This window comes from Oreochromis aureus, linkage group 7 (genome assembly GCF_013358895.1).
Source record: "Oreochromis aureus strain Israel breed Guangdong linkage group 7, ZZ_aureus, whole genome shotgun sequence".
NCBI classification, from domain to species: domain Eukaryota; kingdom Metazoa; phylum Chordata; class Actinopteri; order Cichliformes; family Cichlidae; genus Oreochromis; species Oreochromis aureus.
Window position 1 is genome coordinate 1,952,736 of NC_052948.1, and position 25,997 is coordinate 1,978,732.

Below are 25,997 nucleotides of genomic sequence, written 5' to 3' on the forward strand. Positions count from 1 at the left end.
TGGGTTAGTGTTGCCTTCCTATCAGCTTGAAAAAGCCCGGACATTTTACTCTGACATCTGGAATCGAGGTATTTTCACCCAGAGAATTACTGCTCACTGGATATTTTCTGTTTTTTGGCCCATTCTCTGCAAACGCTGGAACAGTTGCACAGGAAACTCCCGGAAGATCAGCAGTTTCCCTGGAACCAACAACCTTGCCACATTCAAAATCACTTAAACATGTTTCTTCCCCTTTTTGATGCTCATTTTTAAATTCAGCAGGTGATTCAACTATTTAAATATTTGCATTAACAAAAGTTTAACAATGAAGTGACTGCTTAGTGCATATATGTTGAGAAATTGGCTTGATTATCAGCAAAAAGCTTAGGATATTAAGTTACTTATAAATACAACACTTTAAGTAAGCAAAATTAAAGTTAGGAGCAAATTTAATTTTAACTAAGATAACAACACATCTGATAAAAGTTAGAGACTGAGTGGTAAACAATTAAAAAACAAAGGACGTGTCTCGGTTTGTAAAATAATTATTTCTAGTCTACAACAAAGACACAATTAATATAGTCACTGTGTATAAACTATACAGGCAAATAACCGTAAAACCAGAACTTTAGGAGAAAATAAGCGACATGTGAAGACATGCGAATAAGCAGTCATTTCAAAAGCAGCTGATCAATGTGTTGGTGAATTTGGAACTGAATTTAAGCAAAGATGTCAGTCTGATGTTCCAACAATCGAGTTAACACAGGCGACGGTTGGTTACTACCTGTGTGTCTAAGCCAGGTGCTGAGCTGAGGCAGAGTCATGGGTGTGTCAGCTGCTGGAGATTACTGGGTGAGAGGACTGCATTTGAGATCATGTAGCTGTTGTTACACCAAAGAACCAAAAGTTCCATAAAATATTTTATATGACAAGAAATATCCCAAGTTTGTTTTTAAGAGCCGTTAATTTAATACAACCAGATTTTAAAATACACAGTTCCAAAAGAAAAAATAAATAAATATTGATGATTAGAATCAACTTAAAACAAGAATAAAAGTAATAAGCAGTGTTGGGAAGGTTACTTTTAAATGTATGTTTTATTGTAATATGTATTTATTTAGACTGTAAGCCCAACAAGGGACAATTGTTGAAAATTAGCAGTAGCTATAAACCTATGTGCGGTACATCAGTCTCATGTCTTGCACTTGAACTATGTTAAACTGCGCTGTCCCTTTTAAATAAATAAATTCAAAATGTATTCTCCTACAGATTACAGAATACATCCCCCAAAATGTAGTTTATAAAGTAATCCATTATGTTACACCAAGTAACGCATTCTGAATACTTTGGATTACTTTATATATTGTCACATTTTTACAACTACATGAATGTGCTATTGCTGTGATTTGTTACTATTACTTAAGTCTACTCACCACCGAGCTAACATTGTTAGCTGGCGTTAGCTGAGGTTAGCTCATAGACTGCTTTCAGAACTGCACATGATTATTTGCAGTTAGCAGGTTGTTAATGCTATCCATCAAGCCTAACAGTCTGCAGTCTGTGAACTAACCTCAGCTAACACCAGCTAACAATGTTAGCTCGGTGGCGAGTAATCTTCAGTAATAGTAATAAATCACACATCAATAGTACATCAAAGATACTGAAGTGGCACATGACCCAGGTAGCTACCACAGCTAAAACAAGCTAGCTGCAGTAGGCTAACGTTAGCTTTTAAAAAAGAACTTACTTCCGGATGTTTCTTTAGGTTGGAGTCTTTTGACGCTGAGAGCAGCTTGGTTGCTGACAAACAGAGTTTGCATTGCACGCTCACATTTCATCCCTTTCTTCTTTAAATGTGAAGTGGAGTCAGAATTTCCAAGTAAGAAATGCATTCCTGCCCGTGCACTGCTGCCTCTGTGCTGGCTCTGGGTCCATTGTGTAACTGAGGACACCAACATTAACAGGACGCTTACATTAGAGCCTCTTAATGCAAGTTTGGGTTTCCGACAATATGTGGAATTACCAAAATGTCAGTTTTGGCCAGCAGTCATAGGTCTCTTCCAATAATATGACGCGAGACTGGAATCAATTGCATCCATGGACTAGAAGACTTTATTAAAGAAGGCACATGTTGACACAGCACAAACACCAACCCCTCTAAAAGCATCTGGCTTCCTTTTATACTCTCACTGTTTCAGGTGAGCCTGAGTATGGGGGTTAACCAATCAAAATGAAAACATAACCCTCCACACAAACAAACATACAATAACATTAGAATACATAACAAACATATACATATTTCCAACACATACTATAAACAAATCAATAACATAAGCTTCAACCATTTCTATCTAAATTAAAACCCTTCTTAACCAGACTCCCCTAACCTGGCACACTGGTCTGCTCCAGCAGCTCATAAGCAGGTGATTGAGCTGCTACTGCTAACACTTCTCTTTTTACACATACCAAAAGTTTAGGTTACAGACAAATGATTAAATGTGAACAGCTCAAACTTCGGCTCTTTTCTGACACAGGTAGGATGGTCAGTCCGCTTGTCTTCACCTTTACAAGCTGTCACTTAAATCCTAAATCAAATAAACCTAATAAAGAATCCATAAGAACAAACGTGTGTTTTTCTTTATTACATTGTTTTTAATTCCCAATCAGTCAATCGATTAATAAGAATACAAGTAAGGGTAATGGAAACCCTGGTCTCAATTACACAAAATTAGAGAGGGCATAGCCTAATATATGAAAAGACCGCCATGTAATCCATTTATTTCAACAAAGTAATTGTATTCTAATTATCACCTATTTAAACAATAACTGTAACTGAATAGTTACTCTTATTTTGTATTTTGAAGGTCAAGAAAGAGAAGCCACAAAGATTATTATACATTTTCTTTCTGCTTATGTCTCTGTTCTGAAGTGAGGTGTAACTGAAGGTTGTGTTTCTGGAAAACTGCTTGCTGCTTTTCCTCCTTCGGTCTTGATCGAAAGGTTCTCGACACAGTTCAGTGTCTAGGCTCTTAAACTGATTTTCACCTTCCTGGGGTTGGGGAGGCATAGTTGTTATGATGGGCGTTTTTAGGTGTTGTTAGAAGTGTAGGTTGCTCCATGTATTTGATTTCAGTTGGAAACAGCAGCTGATAAAGACCGTGGCGGGGATCCTGCTTTATCTACTGTTTGTTTTTGGTTTTTCCCAGTGGCCATCTAGTGGAAGATGCTTTTGAAATTAGTATTATGAATCTGAATAGGAATCAGAATCAGCTTTATTGAGTGTGTTTGTTTACACGAATAGACATTGTATAATGGTGACAATAGCAACATGACAAAGACAAAAGCAACACGTGTTGCATATTCATGTGCAGCATGTGAGGATGTTGCAAACATTAAGGAATAAATACAGGATGGATAACTTGTTACTATACATACATTATATACATGAGGATATACACGAGAAGTGTAGTATTGATGTTTCCCAATCTTTTGAATGGTTTGTCTCTTAACTTTGTGGTAGTAACATTGTTGCTCTTTCCTCTCACATATCAAAAATATTAATTTTTTCTATGAAAAACAGAAAAAAGAAGATAATAAACACCACTAATAATACACAATATATTTCTTATTTTCAGAGGACTGTATTTTTCTTTTCTTTATGTTTGGATACGTACACAAACATCCGTGTCCTTGGTTTTAATACCTTACTATATGCAGTTGCAGTCTTTTGATATCAGATGGAGGAAATGCAACCTCAGACAGACAACAATCAAAGTCAGTCAGCGTTGCCACATCCTCTTTCACTGGCTGCATATTATCCTCCTATTTCAGACAACTGGTCCACCATTAACTTCTACTGTTGTTCTGCAGCTATAATTTTCCACCAAGTTGCTGAAAAGAGACTGAAAAAGCAGTTAAATCAGTCACCAGCCATGTTTTTAGGTATCAAATCTGAATTATAGAAACATAATTATTAAAAAATGTTCGATAGCCACAAATTTAACAATTAGAAATGATATTTCTGAGGTCACAAAATAGAGTCTGGAGTATTTGAGAGTAATGAAACTGAACCATAGAGCTGACTGAGCTAAACCCACTGAACACACATTTCAGTCATCATTTGTTGATTCCACTTAGCCACGGCTTACAAAACCGAATATGACGCTCTTTGTGTCATTCCCATAATCTAAAATATGTAGTGATGATCATGAAATATGTGACAGGGAATGTTACACACTGTTTGACATTTTATTCTTCATTCTGCCGTGTCATTTTAATTGATTATACCAGTCATCTTCCTGCGGTCTGCAGCTGAACGTGTGTGCTCTGAACTAAGCAGGCAGCGGTGATACAATCCCTATGCTTTTACTTTACTGATAAATGAATATGGCAGAAATATTGTCTGGGAAAAGCAATTCCTCAGGCGTCACAACAATTCTTGCCCTCATTTTTCACATCCATTGAGAAAGTGAAGGGGAGAGTTTGACTGCTGCACTGAGAGAGACTCACAAGGACCCACAACTGACTGGCGCTAACCTTTCCCTTTTCTCAAACTGTGATGGCTGTATGCAGAAATCTGTCCCTACATTATGTACCATGTTACAATTGTTTAGGTGTAAGAAATGGACAGATGGATAGAATAGAAAGGGAGAGTGTAAGAGGGAAGCTCTAAATGTTTCCATTACCTCCGAGTTCAGTTGCTTTGAACAGCAGACCCATCCATCTGTTTCAGCCTCTATGACTTATCTCTGTGTTGGAGGTTAAGGGTACGTTGCATGAAGATTAAGTGTGCTTTGTGACAATTCTGCCTCTTAAGAAAGACTGATGGGCTGGTTTACAGACATCTGACCTTTGGGCCTAGAAAAAAAAAGTTCACTGAGGAGCACTCGGCGAGCAGTGATGAGGTAGATTGGCAGATATCTGAATCCTGGCCATTATTCACAACACCATGTTTTGTTTCCGTATTAGGATTTTTTTCTGAAAGTCAACTAAATGGCAGGATACTGAAACTGCAGGCTTAAGCTAGTGCCCGACATGCTTTGTTCTGCATCATCCCTGGAAGAACCAAAGGCAATCTCCCTACACTGTATTTTATGTTATTAGGGCTAATCAGCAGCAGGGTTGAATTCTAATGAGCCATCCTCCTCTTTAATAATTGTGCGGTAATTAATTGATTATTCCCACCTGCAAACTCAGAGGTCACAGTCAGTTACACAACGGCATGACTTTAGCTACTGAGTGCTCCCCCCCCCCTTCAAGGACACCTGAGCAAGGATCTTGTGTTTTAAAGTAAAAGGCTGGAGATGGAGTGAAGCCTTCCTTCTCTGTGGCTCTCAGCTACAAGCCCTCTTGTTCTATCTGAAAATGTAAATGGAGCTTTCTTTCTTTCTTTCTTTCTTTTACTTCAAGGACTTCTTCAATTTCAAGCACCATTTTTTTAAACGAATGCTTCTCCAACAGGAGGTGTTGTTGTTGGAGACTTTTATCAGGTGTGGGCTTCGTTTTTACACGAATGCTTCCAAGAGAAAAAGAAAGGCTAAAGGGGCTACCCTGGCTTAAGAATAGAACAGAAATGCGCTTTTCAGTGTTTTTAGCTTACCAGAACATAGAGCTAATAAAAAAGAAGCGGCATTAAAAGAAACATAAAAAGCAGTGACAATAAATTAGTCACCTACATATGCAGAGGTCGGTTTTTTACATTTATAATGAACATACAGAACTACGTCCTCAACTTGGCTGCGATGCACGTACTGAAAAGAGAACTGCAAAATTTCATTCCCCACACAAATTAACAATTGATCATTTAGCTAGAAGCAAGGAAACGCGCTGAAACGAATGCAGCTCTAAAGTAAGCTATTAAAGGCCGAATGAATGATTCATGTTTAAGCAGCAGCATTCTTTGGTCGTGGCTTGTTTCTAGTTTGGGTTTCAAATGTTTCATTACTGAAGTTTCTCTCAGGCATCATCGCCGTGGTGCGGCTTCATGGGATGTCTGTAATAGAGGCTTCCCGTGCGCCACACTGATGACAGAGTGAAAATAATCTTTAAAAGAGGATGAATTACAGACACTATCGCGGCTATAAACCTGTCGCGTGTGAAAACTGAAACGGCGCGATACGCGTCATGTTGATGAATCCTCGAAACCTGCGGCTGCACCTGCCGATCACTGAAAACTCCACAAATGAACCGGGTGTCGACGCTGACCCGCTACTTGGATCGCGACGAACTCCCCGCCTCATCCCCGCACCCCCACCACTCCCCTCTCCGCCTCCCCCCATCTCTGTCCTGCTCATAAATCTATTGGTCGTGGTCTCGCCTTCACTATCCAGCGCTGTGCCGATCAGACTGCAGTTATATTTGGAGGAAGTTGGCAGCTGACGGCTCACGGCGAAAGGCTTTCCTCTCTCTCCGGCGGTTGGACAGTGGAATTATGAACACAGCTCACAGAGTCTCTATCGCCCTGTCTTGAAGCTGTTTGTGTTTCGCACCCAGAGAAATTTAACCGAACATGGAGATTGGAGTCTGCGTTCTCTTGGCTTTTCTCTTCCACCAGGTAAGACAGACGAGATGTGTGCGTGTGTGTGAGGGATTTGGGGACTATTTTACTGAGACTGGGAGCGATCCGACGCTCTTTTTATTCTGGTCCTCCGTTTGGTCTCATCCGGGCTACCCTTGTGTGTTAATGGCGCAAACATATGTGCTGTCAAGTTTGTCCCGAGTCTGGAAATGGCACACGATACATCACCTGCAGAGCCAGGTCCATCCGTGTAAGTTTATTCGCGTTTAGTCCTTCTTGCGCGCGTCTGATTGTCATTTAGGGCTCCGAGTTTGGGGCAGAGCATATAGAGGGTCTGGCAGTGTGTGCAGGGTTCGTTCACTTTAGCAATGCCTTTCACATTTTGTCCAGAGAAGGAGAAAACAGGGGAAGGAGTAGAGAAACTGAAGATGGAAGAAGACTGAAGCAGAGCGCAGGGTGTGTATCCTCTGTCTATGTGCAAATCACGGCACCAGCTCTTGTCTCCAGTCGCATCTATATTCCGCTCAGCCACCAACTTGAGCGTTTCTTTGGGCTTGTGAGTGTGTGAGCGAGAAGCACACACAGGAGCATGGAGAAGAGGAGAGGAGGAAAAAGAGGGGAAGGCAGCGGGGGGTGTCAGAGACACAGAAAGAGGGGCAGTGAACTAACTTGGCCGCTCTGCTGTGTTGGGCTTCTCTCTGGGTATTTTTACTCAAGTCTACTGGTCTCTGCAGACGTGGGCTCCCTTGAGATATTTAATAAGGCCTTAATTCCCACTGTGATAGAGCCACTCGTCCGTTTGATCTGACTTTAATATGAAGAGAGGGAGCGGTAACTCGGAACAGCTGTTAGTACCTTTAGATCAGGATTTCAGCACCAAGGATGCCGAACCTCCCTTCTATGTCACTTCTGCCGTATTTTCCCCTGAATAATCATCCACCTTTGTGAACTCTCGCAAGAACGGATCCAGGTGCACAAACGCGTTTTTTTTCCCAGCCTTGATCTCTGACCTTCTCTTACTGATGCATATTCATATATTCCTCTTGAAGATCCTAACAAGTTTCCTTTGAAATATTCACTGTGTAATGTCAGGCTCTGTTCTGTGGCGTGCTGCAAAGGTTTAAGCAGCAGCTAATTTTAAAGCATCCTAGCTGAGACTATTTCTAAACACAGCAACAATGGGAGAGCCCCGAAGCGTGGCAGGCAAACAGCTCATTCGGGAAACTCTGTTGTGCTGCTTCTCTCTCTTCTCTCATCCTGTGTGTCTCTTGCTCGCCCTCATCTCAGCGTATTGAGAGGCAGCAGGCAGCACAGCTCTTCTGGTATTTCTTGTTTGACCCGTGTAGGTTTAGTGCACACTTCCTGCTGTGCATTATTCACTTTTAATTGGATAAGCCATCGGTTGATTTCCACATTGTAGTTCAATTTGCTTATCTGCTGAGATTCAGGTTAATAGTGTCTACAGAGAAATTATTTAACTCCCTCTTTTATTGATTAGGATCTGCCCTCTCTCTCAAAGGCGTATGCTGAATCTTATTCACACTCCTATGTTTTTCATCTTTGTGAGAAGGCCGAGATTCACTTACTAGCCTTGGAAAAAATAATGGAAAGTCTTCTAAAATGTCTTCAGTACTGAGTAATTTTTTAAAATTTGTGTATTTCCAAAAACCTTTACAGCTGTGGGCGTTTACTCAAAAAGACACCCTCATTCAAACATGCTTTGGGCTTTCCTTTAGCCTCCGCTTACAGGCAGCTGATGGACGAATATTTATGTAAAAATCTAAATCTTTATCCTGTGGCTGTCCTGTCATCACTGACAGCTAAGGTATATATGCACTTGGAATTCCCAAAATATAAATCATTCAAGATGTGAATCCACACTGACTAATGCAAACCAGTGAAAACAAAAACATATGACAGCACCGTCCCCTCCAGCGATTTTCTTTCCAGTCTGGCCAAAAACAAGCAAAACAGATTTTTATGCAAAATGTGAACTTACAGTTGTTCTACTTGACTCATCATCCAGATGAATAAATCTATATTCACAAACTTCCCTTTCTGCCTTGTAGAACAACACATTGTAGCGTGTAGGCTCAAACTAGGTTTTTTTTAAAGAGATTGGCTCCCTACCTGTCTGACGAACTCATCTCCACAGTAAGCTGCTGTACCCACCCACCACCCCCTCGCACAGATATGCAGATATACGCACACATTGCACTAGTAGCCCCCTCTTTGGTAATAAATCCCCGTTTTCCAAATCGAACGCTAAGCAGTCTCTCCAGGTGGAGCAGTGATTCTGAATAAGCACAGCACAGCTGGGAGGTGCAGGTGCAATGATCCCCCACCCATTCCCACTTTGATTTCTCCTCCTTGTCCTCCTCCATCGAATGCCCTCCCCACCCCATCAAACTAGCTGTTTACCTTAATTAACCAAACTTTATCCACCATTTATTTTCTCAAACTGCCGTCTGCTGTTTTCTCGCCTCTCACCCGTGGATGAAGACAGTTTCACTACAGTTTAAATTCCTGGGTTGGCACCTGGGCATGTCTGCGCGAAGATTTGCTGTCGTGGACGTTTACGGCTGCGGTGACCAACGGACTGTTAACGTTCCTGTTTAAGCTGCCGCCGGCACCGAGAGAGACGGATAGGAAAGAGGGAGGTCACGGTCCCCAGTAAAAATGTTTAAAGTGTGCAGCTGAAGGCAGAGGCTTGCCACGGTCTCCTGTTACTCATAGATGGGGCTGACCTTCACTGTGACACATACAAACACACACATACACACACGGTCGCATTTTATTCTTTTATCTCTTCCGTCTCTCACAGACACTCGGTTCTAGAGGCGGGTCATTGATCTAGCATGATCAAAAATAGAGGCCACTGCCATTTCTGGTATCCCCGTGCGATTTATTATTCAGGAGCGCAGCAGCAGGTGTGCATCGCGTCGCAGTATTTGCACTTCTAGAATTTTTCTGTTTCTAGCTCGACTCTTTTTAATCATATACACCACCAGGGTTAGTTTTTAGTTATCGAGGGATTAAATATGCAGTGGCTAGTGAAAGATGCTCAGTGTGCACTACGTGTAGCCTGTGCACTGTATTGTGCTTTCCTCTTTATGAACTATACAGATGGAGCCCGTCATGTCCATCACTGGTTGCAATCAATTATCCTTTCAAAAGCAGACCTCCAGCTAAGATCTTTTTCCTCTCTCAAGGTTTCTTATGTGGAGTGTCTTTTCAGACCTGCCACTGCTCTGCTACTAAGTGCTGTTTCAGTGATGGACTTTTTATGATGGAGTCTAGTTAAAGAACGGAAGGATGACACGTTACAAAGTCTAATGATGACACTAATCAGGAATGCCAGTCATTAAGGCAGGGTGGTTCTTTCTTTTCATTTCATTCTCCCATCTGTGGTCTTCGCCCTTCCTCACACTTCCCTGCTCTCTTCTCATTCTTCCCTCATCTCTTCTCACGGTGCCGTTGGGTTTCATCTCCCACAGCCGTGCTGCCAAAATAAAGGGTTAGAGTTAAGAAAAATTGCAGAGAAGTTTGCAATCTTAGCAGCCTACAGAGGCACACAAACAGCCTGAATAAAAGGAGCATGAAATGGTTCAAGTGAAAGCAGTCCAATAGCAATCTAGACTCTGCTGTCTAAATGTACCCTGGTGTTACTGTGGTTCTAACAATCAGCTGGTAAATAGGCTTTCTAGTGTGGGGCTTTGAGGTTTCATTCTCCTTCACATTGTACTTATCTATGCTCTTTCCTGGGTGGAAGCACGCAGCCAAGCGTGGTCTGTGGTGTTAGAGTGCTCTGTGGAGATTTTTTTCAGACTCTGCTGTTATTGACAGAAAACTCTAAAAACTTCCTGTAAATAAAACACTCACATGTGCCCGTACACCTGACCCACAATCGCACAAGTCCGAACACACACACCTGTTCACACTCTTTCCTTGTAATGGGAGACTCTGAGTTTTTTTATTTATCCGTTTATTCCATTTGTTCCCTTGCGACTGTGGTCGAGCAACATGTTCTGTAATGGGCTGTAAGGTCAAATGCTATCTTAACTCCAATGAGGAGAGAGTGTGACCTTTGAGGGAAAAACAGTCTTCTTCAATCTTCTTTCCCTCGACGTTGCCACTGCACTCGCCGGAGGAAGGGAGTGGGTTAGAGGAGGTCGAAGCAAGGGAGGATGAAGTGCAGAGATAGTGAGGGTAGTAATTAAAGTAAATATGTCCCCTTAGCGCTCCATTAGAATCTGCCTGCATTTGATATAAGTGGCCTAATTATGCAAAACGCCAATGGACGTTGTGTAGTGTAATCACGAAATGTGTCAAGTGGGAGAAAAAAAAAGGAAAATGTCGTGTTCTAGGAGAGAGGATTAATGGTGCGTTTGTGAGTCAAGCAAAAGACTAACACAAACATGCACACATGCACAAAAGGCCTCAGTAACCATGTGTGAAGGACATAGCGGTGCAGTTTAACGCCGTCCCTCCAGTTGATCAAGCTTTCATCACAGTTTGTTCTCCCCTGTCAGACAAGCAGATGAACAAGCACAAAGATAAAGTGGGTGACAGACAAAGAGCTATATAGATACCCAGGTCCAGATAACTGATGAGAGAAAAGCAGCCGTGCCCTGACGGCCACAAAAAATCTCAAGTGTCAGAGAAAGTGAGATGGTCATGCCATGCCCCCCCTCGTCGTCCATTATCAGCTTTAGCAAACTCCTCGTGTAACACGTTACAGATATTCAGGAGCTATTCACCCGCTCTGTTTGTCTCTCTTTCCCAAAACACTCTCTCTCTCTCGCACACATGCATGGGTCTATGTTTGGCAAGGAGAGCGAGTTTCCTTTTTCAGCATGATTGCGATGACTCCTCTCAAAGTGTGTGAAGCCGCCAGCAGCACAGTGGGTGTATTCATGTAAAAGGCTGGTACAGCGGGGTCCTATTTCTTCCACAAGAGTAGTTTTACAGATAATAGTATCAGATGAGGATACAGTAAGTTGCATTAGCCTTTGCTGCTGCGATGCATTTTTTATTTAGTTCAACTAAGAGACGCGTTGCAGACCATTCACGAGTCATGAATAAGGGCAACACGAGGGCATAGGTCATTAAATAGCTGGCTTTTCATCACTGACTGCGTCGTTAATCACAGCCACAGGGTCAAAGTGGTGATTGAGGTTTGTGCCAGCTGCACTTGATCTTTTTAGGTGAGCTGCTCCCTGCTGATGTTTCTGTCGCTGGAGTTTCCAGCTACAACAGTGTGTCGCGAGTCACTAGTTAGCCAAAATGGTGCACTGTAGTAGTTGTGAGTGAAGGACACACAAACTCTCTTTGTGTTCTTGTTTGCATTTTCAAAAAGCAGATCTTGTGTATCTCGCTCCCATATTTGCTTGAAATGATCAAACTAAATGGATCAGTGGGCAGAAAATTCCCAATCCTAACAGTGATCTGCTGTAACAAGCTCCTTGGGGTGGCAACACACCACTAGGTTTCAGGCTGACCTAGTCCCAGTTAGGCTTTACATAGAAATGAGACGAACACCAGTTCTTGCTTTTAGCAAGATTTTTAGATTTTTATTTAAATTAAAGTTTAAGGAGGTCTTTAAAAATAGATGAACACTCGTTCATAAGCATGCGATGCACAGCCTACCATATGCTTACCTTGCGCTGTCCCCTATGGATTCATCTACTGCTGGCAAAAATGAGGCAGATTATTTCCTTGCTGAAAATTAGCAGGTTTTAAAAAAAGCTCACTTAAACTTTGACATGTCTTTTAATATCTGCTTAGATATTTAAGCAACATTCGTAATTGGTACAACTGACAACTGCTTCTGGACATTCCACCTACAGCAGAGTGGAATTAGCAAGAGCTCTAAACTCTTATGTGAACCAGTATAGAAGTCACAGGTATAAAGAGGTGTTGATTGGATCATCACCTTTGCATTGCAGTGTGCCTGTACGTGTATATATGTGAGATGAGTTTGAGGTGGTCCCAGCTTTGACACCGAACATATTCGAACAGTCTGATGATGCAGTAATAAAACAGAATTGATTTATTTGTGTTGGTGGACCTATCAGTCCTTACTCCTTTTCGTACATATTTTCCATGACGTTATCAGAGGTGAGGCTGTCCCTGGCTGTGTCCTGTACAGTAATACTTTTCCAGGTTGCCTGGATGATGAATCCAGTTAGAGGACAGTGTCTGTGCAAAAGTAAATAAACAAACACGTGAGTAAATATCTGTGTCCGTGCACACGTAAAGAGATCGCCTTGAGAGTGCCATGAGATGAGGCTGGTCTCGATGACTCAGAAAGAAATTTCATTGCTCTCATTTTTACTGTTTTATCTGCTCTGATTGTCTCAAATATAATTCGACTCTTTCAAAATGTGTCTACATAATTTTTGTGTTGCTGCACATGGTGTTAAAGCTATCACCTTGACTTTAACATTGTTCTTAAAGCAGCAGTGGAAACTGACTCTAATGCTCCACTTGGAGCATGATGAGATTGTTTGAAGGCATCAGCCCTACTTTTTCCTTCTCTCCCAACACGACTCTGGGGTTTTTCACTTCTTTCTGTGTTCAGCAAGGGTCTTTGAAGTAATCAAATCCCTCTCTGCTGTTAAACGGAAATGATAGCTAAGAAGGTCTTCTTGACTTTTACGAGAAATCACTACAGCTTATTCGCTTTATCCTTTTTTTGCCTTTGCTGGCTCTGGAGCGAACAAAAATAGGTAGATTTTTTTTTGTTCATCATCCCACTTGCGCCACTGCTGCTCCCCTTTTTCTGTTCTGAAAATATCTCTAGTCTCCTTTTCACTTGGTAGGTAGACACCAGGATGGTTTTTGCATCTAATTTTGTCCATCTGTTGGCCCTCACGCGGTTTTATCCCTAATTCAGTGATTCAGGAGGCATCAGGTGGGATCTGATGCTTGCAGTACCACCCCTGTTGCCTAGATGGCAACAAAATGCCAGACATTCCTCGAACGACCGTCGGGGGTAATTGCCACTTAGATCCACTTAGTGTTTAAACTGTACGTGTGACTGTGTAGGTGTGTACATTTGTTTTTGTGAGACGGTTTCCTATAGATGGATGCTGGTATGGTAAGAGCGTTTTTTGCAAAGGTAGAGAGGCCATTTAAACCCCTGAACTCGCCTGTCAAGAAAAAGATGGGGATTCGAGGACTCATTTGAAGTGAGCACACAAAGCACTATATTGGTGCCTACGCAGGCAGGTCGCTTCAAGGCAATTAGAATAGCTCTTCCCACTTATTGCTTTTGATGTCAGCATGTGGGGGAATGAGAGAGAGCCAACTTTTGCCTGCCACTGACAGAGGGGGCTGCCACCTCAGTTGAATTCCTTTAGACACAATTAATGTTGCGCTCTATTCACAGGTTTATCTCATATTAATGCAGGCAGGTCCAAGGCTTTGAGCTTACAAATGAATTAAATAATGGGGCAAAAAGAATTGAGTGAAAAGAAAAGGAAAGAGGAGTGCCAATGGACTGGTAACAACCCCGTTTGTGACAAGATTATTTTCAGGTTTTATTATATTTTGAAGATATTTGATCTTCGTTTAAGGTTTGTCCTCGTGATCTTTCAAAATTCAAAGTTTGCACAATATGTAGGCCAGGAAACACTGCGAGCTGCTATATGTGACACTTTCAGTGCACTGCAGATTTACATGTTCACAAAGCTTTCTTCAGTTCAAAGGATTCTCAGTTCATAAGGTCCTTTTTAACATGATGCCGTAGCAATCAAAAACCTAAAACTTTACTCCAGCTTGAACCTTCTTTCCTTGTACTGTTGCTAGAATCAGTGTACCTACTACTTCCTGACCTATCACCCTAATTTCTAAGCGATCATTTGCTTTAGTGCTCCTTATTGCCCATGTTTTATGATCTGAAGAGACTCTTTCAAAGTGATCTCAGACCGCTTCAGCCAGTTCTTGTTTTGGGAGATCCATGCAGGAGTTTGTCTTCCAGACCCAAAGTAATTAAAACATAGAGTTTAGGGCATGGAGCGATCCATCTGCATAAGTGCATAGATAGCTATTCGCAAGTACACTTAAGGGCTTTTGGTGTTGTCGGCTGTGCTGCGATCCTCATGGGATGGCTGAGGCAGCAGTAATGAAGGTAAAGATGAAACTGTGGCTTTGGCTGCGGTCTGGCGAGGCGAGTGCAGAGAGTTCCATCCAGATACCGTTTCCACCTCTTCACACTCACGCTGTAACTAATTCAAACAACTGCAAACTGCACGCTTGTCATTAAAGCAGATTGTTTTTCACCACAGGAAAGGATTACATTTTTGAGATCCAAAGTTTTCACCTGACAACAGCAATATGACGTGGGGTTGGCTGCCGCCCCTTTCATTATCTCAGCTTCACCCCTCTTATCAACTATAGGGGAGATGCAGTGTGTGCTATAGGCTTTCTGCCACGAGCGAGCTGACTGGATTTGATTTTCATTAGGATTGCATGTCTTCACTGTCACATCCTCTCCCCACCTCGTACGCTTTACTGGACACAATTTTCCGCTGCGGTGGCCCTCGTAGTGACGGCTTGGTTTTTCACGCCGCAGTAGAGTCACACCAGGTGGTCGGTTATCAGCGCATTTACTATTACAGTCCCCCCTGTGGTTGACCTGCTCAGAAAGGGCTTTTCTACCTTTCCTAGACTCCCACTAGGAGACATGCTCCGCTGCGGCACTGGGACAAGCTACCTACAGAATTATAGAACCTGGAGGAAGCTGTCACAAGTCAAACAATGCTCTGCATAGAGCAGGATTGGGCTGTTCGAGCATATACTAATGCACACACATACAGCTGACAGACATTTGAAGGCTGTTAAAGCTGAGACAAGCTCATGTTCCTGCTCCACAGAGGGACTGGCAGATCGATTGGGGATAATTATTTCTAATGGAGCCACAGTAGGGAGGAGAGTGTCCTTTTTAGCGAGCTAGAATGTGTCCACACATGGTAACTGCAGTATTTGTCTAAGATTTTATTTTTGTTTTTGAGAGATAAGAAACATGGTTGTTGTTTATCGGATACTGTAGGAAACGTCAAATTTTAAAATAACGTCAGAATCCTAAAAACAAGAAATGACAGATGCATATTTGTTTAAATAAAATAATAATATTATGCATTAAAATCCAAACCTATAATAATTATATAGCAAAATTTAGGAAGATCACACAGTGGTTCAGCTCTTTGCATTCTATACTTGACCCCCAACATAGCATTGCAAATTTGGCCACACCTAAAGTTTTTCTGATTTCTCAAATTGATTCATTTATTTATTTTTCAGCACTGTGAAAGCTGTTAGCCTCATATTTAAAATCAGAATCAAAAGTTACTAAAATTACAGTGAAAAGCTCTCGATTTAGATCATGAGATAATAAGAGAACAGACCACACCTGACCATTAAACAGTTCATCAGTTAATTCTGAGCCTCTGAAAATGGCAACAATGTAAACAATTATATGTAATTCCAGAACAGTATTTAAAAGTAACCTCCCCTGTGTGTTTATAGCAATAACTGAAGTATATTCTCTGAAAAAAATCTCAACATTTTCTGTGGAGTTAAACAGGAATCATTCAGCACAATTTCAGAAACAGATTTCAAAATTTAAAGTTTTCACTCTAAAATTTGAATAGGGAAAAGTTCTCAGTATACATGTGCAAGTTTGTCTGTATTGTATTGTTTATAGTTTTTCAAATAGATTTGGACAGAGATCATGATTTATCTCAGTTTAGTTTCCTGTTTTTACATACACCTGTTGGTCTGCTCATTAACACATACATGTAATCGGCCAATGACACGGCATCATTTGGGCATGTAGACGTGGGTAGGATGACCTGTGGTTCAGAGCTTCACAATGAGGAAAAAGTTATTTAAGGAACTTTGAACATGACATAGTTGTTGGTGCCAGGTGGGTCTGAGTATTGCAGAAACTGCTGATCTACTGGGATTTTCCCACATAACAATCTCGAGGGCTTTTAGAGAGTTCTCTAAAATTAAAAATATACAGAGAGCTAGAGTTCTCTGGATGAAAATACCTTGTTTGATATCAGAGCTCAGAGGAGAATGGCGGTTTTAGCAGATAGGAGGGCAGCAGTAACTCAGATAATGAATTACTACAACCAAGGAATGCAAAACACATTTCTGAATACACAACATGTCAAAACTTGAAGAAGACCACACAAGGTGGCACGCCTGTAAACTGAGGCTACGACTTACATGGGCTCACCAATATTAGACGACGTTTATCATTGGTTAAATGCCACAGCCTACCTCGGTACTGTTGCTGACCATGACCTCTCTTATATGACCACAGTGTACCCATCTTCTAATGGCTACTTTCAGCTGAATAAACCATCTAAAAAACAGATTTCTTCACCAGTTTGAGATGATCATGACAACATGATAATGACCTCCACAATCAGAGGTCTGGGATGTGGTGGAACAGGAGATCACAGACGTAAGACTGACAAATCTGCATTAACTGTGTGAGGCTGTCAAGTCAGTGTGGCCTGAAACCTCAGAGGAAAGGTTTTTTGTTTATTTTATCATTTGGATACAAGTTTTTTTTCCAGTGTTGTATTATGTGAGATTTATTTTTGTATCAGTGATCAGATTGTTTATACAATTTGACCTAATTTGTATGAAAATAGATTCAAACAAATGCCTGGATTTGACTTGTAAATTGGCTTGAATTAACATAGCAGCACTGTTTCATGATATTCTTCTGCATAGTCTTGCTCACTGACAGAAACATGTGCATAACACATAAAGATGTTGTTCAGTGAGAGACACATTTACTGCACTATACAACAAATTGATCATTTTGGTTGACTGTGCTATGCTGCCTCCAGTATTTAAACTTGTCTCAGTTCAGTTCAGTTTTATTTAGATTTTTTTTATTAGCCCTAAATTAGAGCTGGGCGATATGACCCAAAATTCATATCTCGATATTTTTTAGCTGGATGGCGATATAAGATATATATCTTGATATTTTTTTAAAGCCATAAAGTAAGAACAAATCCGGTTGTTCAGTCTGACGTCACTGGCCGTGTCTGGGCCTAAACTCCGCTGCAGGTCCATATATCAAACGATCACTGTGGCATTACTGAGAGTTGAAAAACTGTCTAAAGTCTTTCATCTTTAATAAAATGATCAGTGTTCTGCTCTACCAGGTGTAACAATTGAGTTTAACATCCAGGCATCCATGAAAATGGAATTTATGACATTTAACAGCGGTAGAAGTTAGCAGGAAGTTAGCTCGCTAGCTTCTATCTAAATACAATATAGCATGTCCTGACTGCGGGGTTTTGGAAAAAATTCAAACGCACAGCTCTGCTATCACTTCCAACATAAATGAAGACAGAAAACTAAACAGCAGTGACGTTTGTAGGGTTACTGAAGTTTGGCTAGCTGGTATATAATGATGTGCTATGTGACCGCTTAGCAACACAGCTATGTTAGCATAACATAAACAAGCTAACTTTTTTTCCACTGATAAAAGTTAACGTGAGTGTTCTCGGTGGTCAGGAACAAATGTAATCGCATGGCAGGATGCTGTAAAAGGACTAAACTTCAGCCAGGAGAACAAGTGAGATAATCCATCCACAATACGAGGTTAGTCATTCATATACTGCTACATGGGCTGTGCTGTAGTTACATCGTAAGGGTTTAAAAACTGAGCTTAAATAAATGATTAGCAGTAATAAAAGCCGAGGGAGGTCAACAGTGATCACTGACTGTTTTAGGAGCTTTTTGAGATTAAATAGAAGAAAATACAAAACATTAAACATGTTAACAACACAAAAGCCATATTAAACGCAGACTACTTTAGGCCCGGAAGTAGGATTTGTCACGTCATGACTGAACAACCGGATAGAGAGTTCTTAGTCAAAGCTGTGTCCCAGATGTCACACAGGCACTTTTATTAACATACAGCATAGATGTACATGAAAAAAACTACTCAAAAATAAATTATGAGCATTTATTAAATAATGATGCTCTATAAATAAAACTATGTTGTTTTGTGCATAACAAAGAGCTCACAATTGTGCAGTCAAAATGTAAACTATCAGACGCTGAGCATAATAACAAAGACAGATTTCACAGCTGCTCTGTTCCCAACTTCTACTGCGTGACTGACAGCCTGGGTTTGAAATCCGCTTCAGTAACCATGTCTCTGAACAGGAGCCATTTATGGTCCTTATACACACAATACGGTAATATTACGTTGAAGCACAGTACGTATCACTCCGCGAGGCTCCTCGGTAGCCGTAATGTTCCGACAATCCATCAAGCGGTGCAGCTCCGTAGCTTACCAAAGTCGAACTAAAACATGTTTTGACAGATTGCTGAGCGCTGTGTATCACATAAAATCGGTTCGCGGTCATCAAGCACAACCAGAATTCATACAAAAGGCGCGCAGTCAACTTTTGAGAAAATGAAAGGATTTCAGGCCGTGCATGGTGTTAGCGTGGCTAGCTCGTTAGCGTGGTTAGCTCGTTAACACGCTGACACCGCCCAGCCCCACGCACGGGCGATGCGCAGTAACTCGTTAACGGAGATTTGCCGTGTCCATCTTGTCGCTGCCTGCAGGTGAAGCGATGGGGGAGGAGGGGGAGTTGTGTTCAGTGAAGGAGAGAGGCGAGTAACGTTGCGTAAAGACAAAAGTGGACCAAAGAGAGGCAAACTTGTGGCTCCACAACTATAATTATAACGTAACATAGACTATATCGATATAAAGGATATTGTCACATCTTATATCTCGTATAAAAATATATCGATATTTTTAAAAAACTCGATATATCGCCCAGCTCTACCCTAAATCACAATAAGAGTCCCATCAAGGTGAAGGTAAAGAAAAAACCACAACAACGAGCATGCACTTGGTGGCAGTGGGAAGAAACCTCCTACAGAACCAGGCTCAGGGAGAGGCAGCCATCCGTAATGATCGTTTGAGGGTGAAGGGAGCGAGACAGGACGGTCAGCGTATAATGGGAAGCCCTCAGCAGCCCAGGCCTATTGCAAAAAATTAAGGGAGGATTCACTGTCACCTGATCCAGCCCTAATTAGCTTTATTGACAAAGACAGTTTTAAGCCTAATCTTAAAAGTAGAGAGGCTGCGTGTCTCCTGAATCCAAACTGGGAGCTGGTTCCACAGAAGAGGGGCCTGAAAGCCTCCCATTTCTACTTCCAACTACCTTAGAAACCACAGATAAGCCAGCAGTATGAGAGAAAAGCGCTCTGCTGGGGTGATATGGTACTATGAGGGCTTTAAGATAAGATGGGGCCTGATTATTCAAGATCGTCTATGTGAGAAGGATATTAAATTTGATATGGATTTAAAAAGAAGCCAATGAATAGAAGTCAATATGCTCAGTCTTTCCAGTCTCTGTCATTACTCTCGCTGCAGCGTTTTTGATCAACTGAAGGCTTTTCAAAGAGTTTGTAGGAGAATCTAATAATACTGAATAATAATATTCCAGCCTGGAAGTAGGGCAGGGCGATATGGCCAAAAATATTTATCACGATATATATTTGAAAATTTGCGATAACGATATAACTGATGATATAATTGATGCGAGACAAAATACAACTCCACAACTTTACTAGTTCAAAAAAAACCCCATCCATTTATTTTCACTTAAACAAGCAGCTGTTTTTTTTATAAGCATTAAAGCTATATAAAAATTTAACAGTGCAAATGCAAATTCCTTGCTGAAAGTTTAACCAAAAGGCATTTCCAGTAGAAATGGGCTGACATATCCTGAGCATAACCATGTATAATATCCACTGAAGTTAAAAAGAGGTGCTTTGCAACATTAAACTGCAGTGTGCCAAATAAAAAAGCCAAATATGTATTTTTCTGACCATAACGTGCACGGGATTATAAGGCACATTAAGTGAAACAAAGAAGTCAGATAAATCAAACTTTATTCAACTCATTCTTCTTGCTTCCTCCACTTCTGTACCATTGATTCATTAATGCTGTATTCTATCACAGCTGCTCTATTCCCATGTTGTTGCAGTATATTAATGACTAACCTCGTATTGTGGATGGATTATCTCAGTTGTTCTCTTGACTGAAGTTTGGTCCGTTTACAGCATCCTGCCATGCGATTGCATTTGTCCCTAACCATCAGGAACCCTCACGTTAACTTTTATCGAGTGGAAAAAAGTTCGCGTTCATCCTCCAGCTTCACTGTTTATGCTATGCTAACATAGCTGTGTCGCTAGCGATCACGTAACACATCATTATATACCAGCTAGCCCAACTTCAGTAACCCTACAAACGTCACTGCTGTTTAGTTTTCTGTCTTCATTTATGTTGGAAGTGACAGCAGAGCTGTACGTTTGAATTTTTTCAGAAATCTCTCAGTCAGAACATGCTATATCATGTTTAGGTAACTAGCGAAACTAGCGAGCTAACTTCCGCTAACTTCCTGCTAACTTCTAACTCCGTTAAATGTAATAAATTCTGTTTTCATGGATGCCTGGATGTTAAACACCTGGTAAAGCAGAAATGCTGATCGTTTTATTATAGACGAAAGAATTTAGACAGTTTTTTACTCTCAGTGATGCTCTGTGTTCGTTTGACTTTGGGATCTGAAGCAGACGGAGTTTAGGACCCAGGTATGGGCTCAAAATGTGGTCATAAATATTTTGTACTTGTAAATCAGGATTTGTATGTGTAAAAAGAATTTGTGTGTGTGAAAAGATTTGTATGTGTAAAAAAGATTTGTGTGTGTGTAAAAAGATTTGTATGTGTAAAAAGAATTTGTGCGTATGTAAAAAATTTTGTATGTGTAAAAAGATTTGTGTGTGTGTAAAAAGATTTGTGTGTGGACTTAGCCAAAAAATCCTGCAAGTCACAAGTACGAATTTTGACCCTATTTTTCTTCCTGTCATCTGATTGGTCAAAGTCATGTCAATCACAAATGTAACAATCCAATCAGAGAACAGATGGGTTTGGCTGTCGGAGGGGCGCTTTTTGAACTGCAGGTCTTTGAAGGAAATAAATGCCCTTTACATGTTAACCCAGCGTTTTCCTTCATCACCACGAAGGAAAACAGTCTGTGGTCGCCCAAGTTTGGTGATTTTTGTGTCACAGGTCTACGTGTTTAATACAGGGACTTCCACAGCCTTTTCAACAGCGCTGCGGACCATGGGGGGGCAGTGTTTTGGAAATGACAGTCTTCATTACAAAGCTTTCTTCGTTATGAATTAGCATACATGTTTTTATTGAACATTTGAAGAACTAGCAAAAAAACCCAGAAACTCTTGTAGAGGACATAAAGTCAGAGATAGAAACGACAAGGAGCAGGTGCATCTAGTACAGGTAGAGCTGCTGCAAAAACCCACAGAGCTCAGCAGCCAGCGCAACAAATTCTGGATCCTTGGCTTTTAGTTAGCATTAGCAGCACATCCTGCGTCCGATGTGAAAGGACCTTTATGCTGCGCACTGGGACTCACAGCAATGGTCCCGGGTCAGCCCTGACTTTGTGTTAAACTAATCCTAAAGTAATAATGGTATTTCTAACCACTGATATATCACAACTTTGTCCTTTCAACAGCTGCGGACCTAGCTGCTATCGGATATTTATATAGAGATCCTCCAGCTTCAAACTGTATTACCCTTCAAGGACCTGCAGTTCAAAAAGTGCCCCTCCGACAGCCAAACCCATCTGTTCTCTGATTGATTGTTACATTTGTGATTGACATGACATTGACCAATCAGATGACAGGAAGAAAAATAGGGTCAAAATTCGTACTTGTAACTTGCAGGGTTTTTTTTGGCTAAGTCCACACACAAATTCTTTTTATACATACAAATCTTTTTTACGCACGCACAAATTCTTTTTACACGTACAAATCTTTTTTACACACACACAAATTCTTTTTAGACATACAAATCCTGATTTACAAGTACAAAATATTTATGACCACATTTTGAGCCCATACCCCAGGTTACTCCCAGATTTACGAGCACCTTAGTCCGACAAATACGGCAATAACGACAGCGCGCTTGCATGTTCTACAAAAAAATGTGCTTTGTTGTGTATCTGACGGACAAACACGAAACCAGTTCCACATCATTGAAGTTGCAGCATTTTTACAAACCAATTCTGGTTCATCCGTTTCACTCAACAGTCGGCCATGTGCGTATGAAAACAAAGGCACTGCGCATGCGCGTTTTACCCATATTCTACCGCGATATTTCATTTTCTTATCGTTGCCTAACATTGTACCGGTATTACTGTGAATGGTATAATATGGCCCAGCCCTACCTGGAAGTAATAAATGCATAAACTAGTTGTCCAGCATCACCTTGAATCAGGATGTTTCTAATTTCAGAGATAATGTACAAGTTCAAGAAGCAGTCCTACATATATGCTTAATATGCACACTGAAGGACATCTTAGTCAACGACGACTCCAAGGTTCCTCACAGTGTTACTGGAGGTCACGGTAATGCCATCCAGACTAATTATCTGCTTAGACACCACATTTCTAAGATTTTTAGGGGTTCGGTTTTGTCTCAATTTAGGTGGAAATTAGAGATCATCCAGGTCTTTGTCTTCAAGACACTCATGTAGTTTAAGTAATTGCTGTGTTGGTGAAGTAGTTACTTGAAAATAGTAATTCGTTATTAGTAATTAGTTATTACGGGATTACTTCTCCAAGAAAGTAATCCCATTGCCTTACTGCTTATTGTCAAAAGTAATTAGTTACTTTTAAAAAACATGATACACAACCTGAATAGGTAATAAAGCAATAAACCTTTCAGCCCAATTCTATTTTTCCTGCATAATCCATCATATAATTCTGTAATATACTTACATATCTATATTATTGCTAATATATATTGTAATATATCTATATCATGGCTAAAGCACTTCTGGATGGATGCAAACTGCATTTCGTTGCCCTGTAACTGTGACATGTGCAATGACAATAAAGTTGAATTCTATTCTATTCTATTCTATATAAAATTGAATCAAATGAAAGTCTCCTTTAAAACTTGTTTCATGAGTTATAATGTTTTAACTTTATGCACATTGCATCAAGCAAAAATTAAATTATATACAACATTCTCTGACTTGAAGAAATTTAACATTTAAACCTGTTTTCTGCATATTCCCGCATATAAAATAATATAATTTTTTGTATCGATGATTGTAAGGCAGCACTGACCACCAGCCACTTACTGTAGTCAGGAGGGAAAGAGGAGCATTGTTGTTCAGTCCAAGCAGGCTACATTTTGAGCTTTTAAAGCAGGTGTAAAAATGGCCCATGGATGTCAGCTATCAGTAAAATGAAGCAGCTGCAATTGAGAAACAGAGAAGGCTTGAATGCTATTGACAGAAAATCATTTATGAGTCTTTAACTGAAACACTCGACATTCACCTTTTCACTCGAATTTGTGCTCATCAGAAACTATCCTGCAAAACAAATCTTTGATTTTGTATAACCGTGCAGCTCGTAGACAGAGGTGTTGGCCATCAGAATCATATTTATTGCTCATAATTAAAACATTTTATTTGTAAACATTCCCAATCAAACACATTCCAGAAACCAAATGCACATGTCAAGTATTTGACTCCACCACAGGTGCTCCTTGATAACTCTCACCATCAAAAGCTCAGACAATTTATTCTCTCGCCGTCTGAATGTGAAGAGGCATTAGCACTTTGCTTTTGCAGTGGGTGGGTGGACTCTCCTTCTGCTGCTGCGTGCTCAACTTGGAAAGTAACTCAACTTAACTAAGAAGTGGTAATAAGTGTGTGGGAGAGCAGACATTAACATGCAGTTGCCAAATTGAGACACTATATCGTATTTTATTCAATTTTATTTTTTAAGTCAGTATTGGATATTTACAATCCCCACTAATTTTGTGCACTCTGCCTGTGAGTAGAATTTACATTAATAATGCAACAATTGCTGTTTTTAGTTTACATGAACAGACTTCTTTCGATTGCTGTTCTTGTGTTTACTCTCAGTATTTCTGTTTGGTTGTTTGTTCATTGAAATTTTCTGTGATGGGCTGACCAAAGTAATTGGCTACAAACTACAGAATGAACATTTTCATGTTACAATGCAGGCTGATGCTGGCAATGTCCTCCGAAGCATGCATACCAGTTTTCTATTCCACCCTGAAACACTACATCTTTGATTTATGCCCCATTGTACGTGTCTTTGTTAGACTCTGGATCCATCATGATTTTAATTGCCCTCACAGAGGCCTAAGGGGGATCCGTAGGATTTTGTATCACAAGCATGTGGGTCACACACAAAATCCTTTCTTTTTCCCATCAGAGGAAAAAAAAAACAACAAAACTTATTCCACATTTGTTTGACACAGATGATTTTGTTAAGAGTTATAGACTACATTCACATGTGTACACGTTTGCTAACTTCTGTAGGATGTGCTGATCAGGGTCTCTGGACAATTGCTTCCATGTGTGGTGTTCTGGGAACTGACAGTTGGAGGAGACACTGTGGGACACAGAGACACACTTATTTTTTTTTACACACACTCATTTCCATCAGGTAGATTCAAGCATTTGATGCCACACTAGAAGCAAGACGAAGAAGTTGGTTGAACAACTAGAATAGGGTAACTTTTTCTGGAGCAGTGAAGATATCTATAAATTCATCAAAATGAACTTGTTTAATTCATTATTGTTCTCACTGTGGTAGATGTTACTACTCTATATCGCTCTGCGTTACTCTCTATCTCATAGAAAACACTCTCGAGGTACAGCTTCTTTCTTATTTCACTGCCAGTTCAGTTGAATGTTATTTATATAGCATCAAACTACAACATGAGTCGCCTCAAGGCTCTTTATGTTGTAAGGTAAAGACCCTACAATAATACTCAACAATCACCCTTTATGAGCCAGGACTTGGTGACAGTGGGAAGGAAAAGCTCAGTTTTAACAGGAAGAAACCTCTGGGAGGACCAGGCTCAGGGAGGGGTGGGGCCATCCAATGGTTGGGGTTGAGGAGATGGGACAGAGATATCAGTTAAAGACCGTCCATGTTTAAGCTCTGATCGTCTCTGACTTTGGACTTTATATTATCAATACTTGGAACTTACTGGGAAAACACTTACTTTTAGCCACCTTTCACCAGTTCCCTAAAAAAATGTCCCATACATCTGTTGTTGCTCCAGATTTCTTTGCCTCATGTCTTCTGATATTCTCTTCTTATTTTTCTCTGGTTACAAAATTTATGCCCATCTGTGCAGAAAACATAAGAAATAAAATAAACACAATTGAGCTGCTTTACATTCATCACACAAAATTACCCGTCTGTCCAGCTTCTCTGCTTTATCCTTAATGTGGTTAAAGATGCAAAGTGGAAAAGACAGATAAAGAGCGGAGCTGAGAGAAGGAGACTTAGAGAGACTAGAGAGTGGAGGTAATGATGGTGGATGGTAAGGCGAGGCAGGTGGTGAATGCAGCGAAAGTAAAAGCAGG

At 40.6% G+C, this 25,997-nt stretch overlaps 1 protein-coding gene across 3 annotated transcripts in view; it reads left to right on the forward strand.

The window, feature by feature from the left end:
- Positions 1 to 6,288: 6,288 nt before the first annotated feature.
- cdh13 (cadherin 13, H-cadherin (heart)) overlaps positions 6,289 to 25,997 on the forward strand; it is a 384,225-nt gene continuing 364,516 nt past the window's right edge. For all 3 annotated transcript variants that reach the window (XM_039614251.1, XM_039614252.1, XM_039614253.1), the window contains exon 1: positions 6,289 to 6,532. In XM_039614251.1, coding sequence (XP_039470185.1) covers positions 6,488 to 6,532 — 45 coding nt within the window. In that variant the 5' untranslated portion in view covers positions 6,289 to 6,487. The remainder of the gene's footprint in view (positions 6,533 to 25,997) is intronic.